The sequence below is a fragment of the Diabrotica virgifera genome, chromosome 7 (genome assembly GCF_917563875.1).
Source record: "Diabrotica virgifera virgifera chromosome 7, PGI_DIABVI_V3a".
In the NCBI taxonomy this organism is placed as follows: Eukaryota; Metazoa; Arthropoda; class Insecta; order Coleoptera; family Chrysomelidae; genus Diabrotica; species Diabrotica virgifera.
This window is the reverse complement of record NC_065449.1, coordinates 185,180,142-185,182,833: the sequence shown is the minus strand read 5'-3', so window position 1 is coordinate 185,182,833 and position 2,692 is coordinate 185,180,142. Positions and strand designations below refer to the sequence as shown.

At 35.5% G+C, this 2,692-nt stretch overlaps 1 protein-coding gene across 1 annotated transcript; it reads right to left on the bottom strand.

Annotated features, from left to right (window-relative positions):
* Positions 1 to 202: 202 nt before the first annotated feature.
* Positions 203 to 964, bottom strand: LOC114334376 (zinc finger protein 431-like). The gene has a single exon (XM_028284412.2). The coding sequence runs from the start codon at positions 962 to 964 to the stop codon at positions 203 to 205; it is 762 nt and encodes a 253-aa protein (XP_028140213.2).
* Positions 965 to 2,692: the final 1,728 nt, after the last annotated feature.

Here is a 2,692-nt window from a genome sequence, read left to right as displayed (position 1 = left end):
GCAAAAAAGAAGAAGAAGAAGAAAGTATTGTACTTACAATAGCAAAATAGACGTTAAGTATATGCACTTTAAACAAAATTTTTAATTTGAACAGAGTAATACACAGTTATACAGAGCTTTTTACAACTCTGACGAACAAAATAATATTGTTATCGAATTAACAAGTATGTATATTAATTTGATGACCTACCTCACCTAAGTCTCACTGGACCCATTGGGCTAGGTTTCGATGATGGCCCTTCATGCATCTGTTCGGTGTGAAAATCTCTGACTTCTTGGGAAAAAACCATTTAGAACACGATGTGCAATTAAAATTACAATGTGTATTTTTAAGGTGGTTAAGTAGATAATCATCTTTTCTGAATAACTCATCACACTTTGGACATTCAATTGTTAAATGTACGTATTTGTCGTGATTACGTAGTTTCTCTATGGATGAAAAGTATTTAACACACAATTCGCACTGAAATTTATGATTGTATTCGACATGTTTCTGCAGCTGCTCATCTGATCTGTAGAGTTTATCGCAATATAGACATTCCATTGTTAAATGTACGATTCTATCGTGTGACTCCATCTCCTCAGAAGATCTAAACGATTTCTCACAAAATTCGCACTGAAACTTATGTTTGATTTCAATATGTTTCTGCAGTTGCTCATCTGATCTGTACATTTTATTGCAATATGGGCATTCAATTGTTAGATGTACGGTTCTATCGTGAGACTCCATCTCCTTGAAAGATCCAAACGATTTAACACAAAATTGGCATTGAAGATCGTGGTTAATAAGATGAGTCTGTACCTCCTCATCTGTTCTGAATAAACTGGGACAACTTGGACACTTGATTTTTAGATGAACATTTCTACCGTGCAAATCTAGTTTCATAGCAGACTCAAACGATTGATTGCAATATTTGCAATTTCTTCTGATTTTTCTTCTGACTAGTAAAGGTTTATTAGACATTTTAACTATCACTACTTTGTAGCGCCTCTATTAAAACTAAAGTAACTAATATAATTATTATTTTTACTTAAATCCATCAAAACAAGCTTAGAATAATTTTTACCTCAATGAATACACTCAAGCTAATGCTAATCTGTTTATGATAAAAACGCGCTAGTTAATGTTTTTCTTGTCGATTGACAAGATTGGTAAGTCTATTTATGGTAGGGGAGCAAAGTATGCTAAATGTGCAGTCACTCGAGCGCTTTGGGGACCTATTGGGTTGTGATTATTAAGTCCTAAAACCAAAAAAAGTTAAGTAAAATTTTCCATTTTAGCGGGCGCTTGCCATTTTTTAATTTAATTTTCCATTTCCATTAATCGTTTTTTTCGAATATAGCGCCATCTATCCATAATTTGAAAAAATGTTTCGAATAAAACTTGCTTATTTTTATGCAGAAAATTCAAATCTGCCATAAAAAATGGGGGCTCCCATTTAAGATTTTAAAGTAACCCCCCACCCCACCTCCGTGGGGGGTCGCGTTTGGTACCATTCGATATATTTTTCAAAAATATTAAATAAGTGTATTTTGCAGTTTTTCGATCTGATGTTTATTTTGCTAAATATCGCGGGATTTGTATTTAAAATTTAAAATTTACCCCCCACCCCTCTCAATGAGGGGTCGTGTTTGGTATCTGTCGATAGATTTTTGAAAAATATTGAACGTGTAGTTTTTAGTTTTTCGATCTGACGTTCATTTCGCGATATATTCGCCTTTTTCTTGTGAAATTTTGTGACTCGCCAATTCCCTTACGCCCCGCTCAAATCGTCAGATTTTTTAAATATACACTGTTTTGCATGTATTTAACTTACCTTATCTTAATCTGAAAATTTCGAGTATTTTTAAGGATATATTTTTTTTTTCGGGCCCCCCTAAACGAACTCCCCTGTGTTAAGAGCCAATATATGGCAGAGGTACATCTGCAGGGTACCACGTTTCTCCCCATATGATAATCTGACGCGCTCGAGTAACTGCAAAAATCCCCGCTTGGGCTCCCCCACCATTACTTCAACCATAAATATATCGACAAATAAGAAATAGACCAGTCAAATTTGCCGATACCTATTTAATATTTTGGGTGTAAAATTTATCGATTCTCGGCGTGACAAAAAAAAAAACAAAATAAAGAACCAAGACCTAAAGAAGAAAAAAACAGGTATCACTGATGTCGACGAACATATAGCCAAGCTGAAATGGAATTGGACTGGTCACAAAGCGAGACTAAAAGACTCAAGCTGGACCAGAAAACTAATTGACTGGCGCCCAAGAAAAGACAAACGCAGCAGAGGACGACCACCAACACGCTGGATGGACGACATTAAACGAGTATCCAAGAACTGTCAACAAGACGCACAGAACCGCGAAGAGTGGCGAAAAATGGGAGAGACCTATGTTCAGCAGTGGACAGAAGAGGTTGCAGCATGATGATGATGATGATGATGGAAGACCGAACAAATTGGAAAAAAGTACGGTCAGCCAGGACCCACCCAAGGTTGTAGCGCTACGTGATGATGATGATATTGCCTGCATATCAAATTGATAATAAATATAGAAAACGTAAACTAATATAGAAATGATGTTTTCTAACCGTAAACAAAGTCCTCGTTATGATAATTCTGGCATTCTAATCTTGTTTTTGATTACATTTTATTAGAATTGTCGTTATTACCTTATCGCGACAAACAAA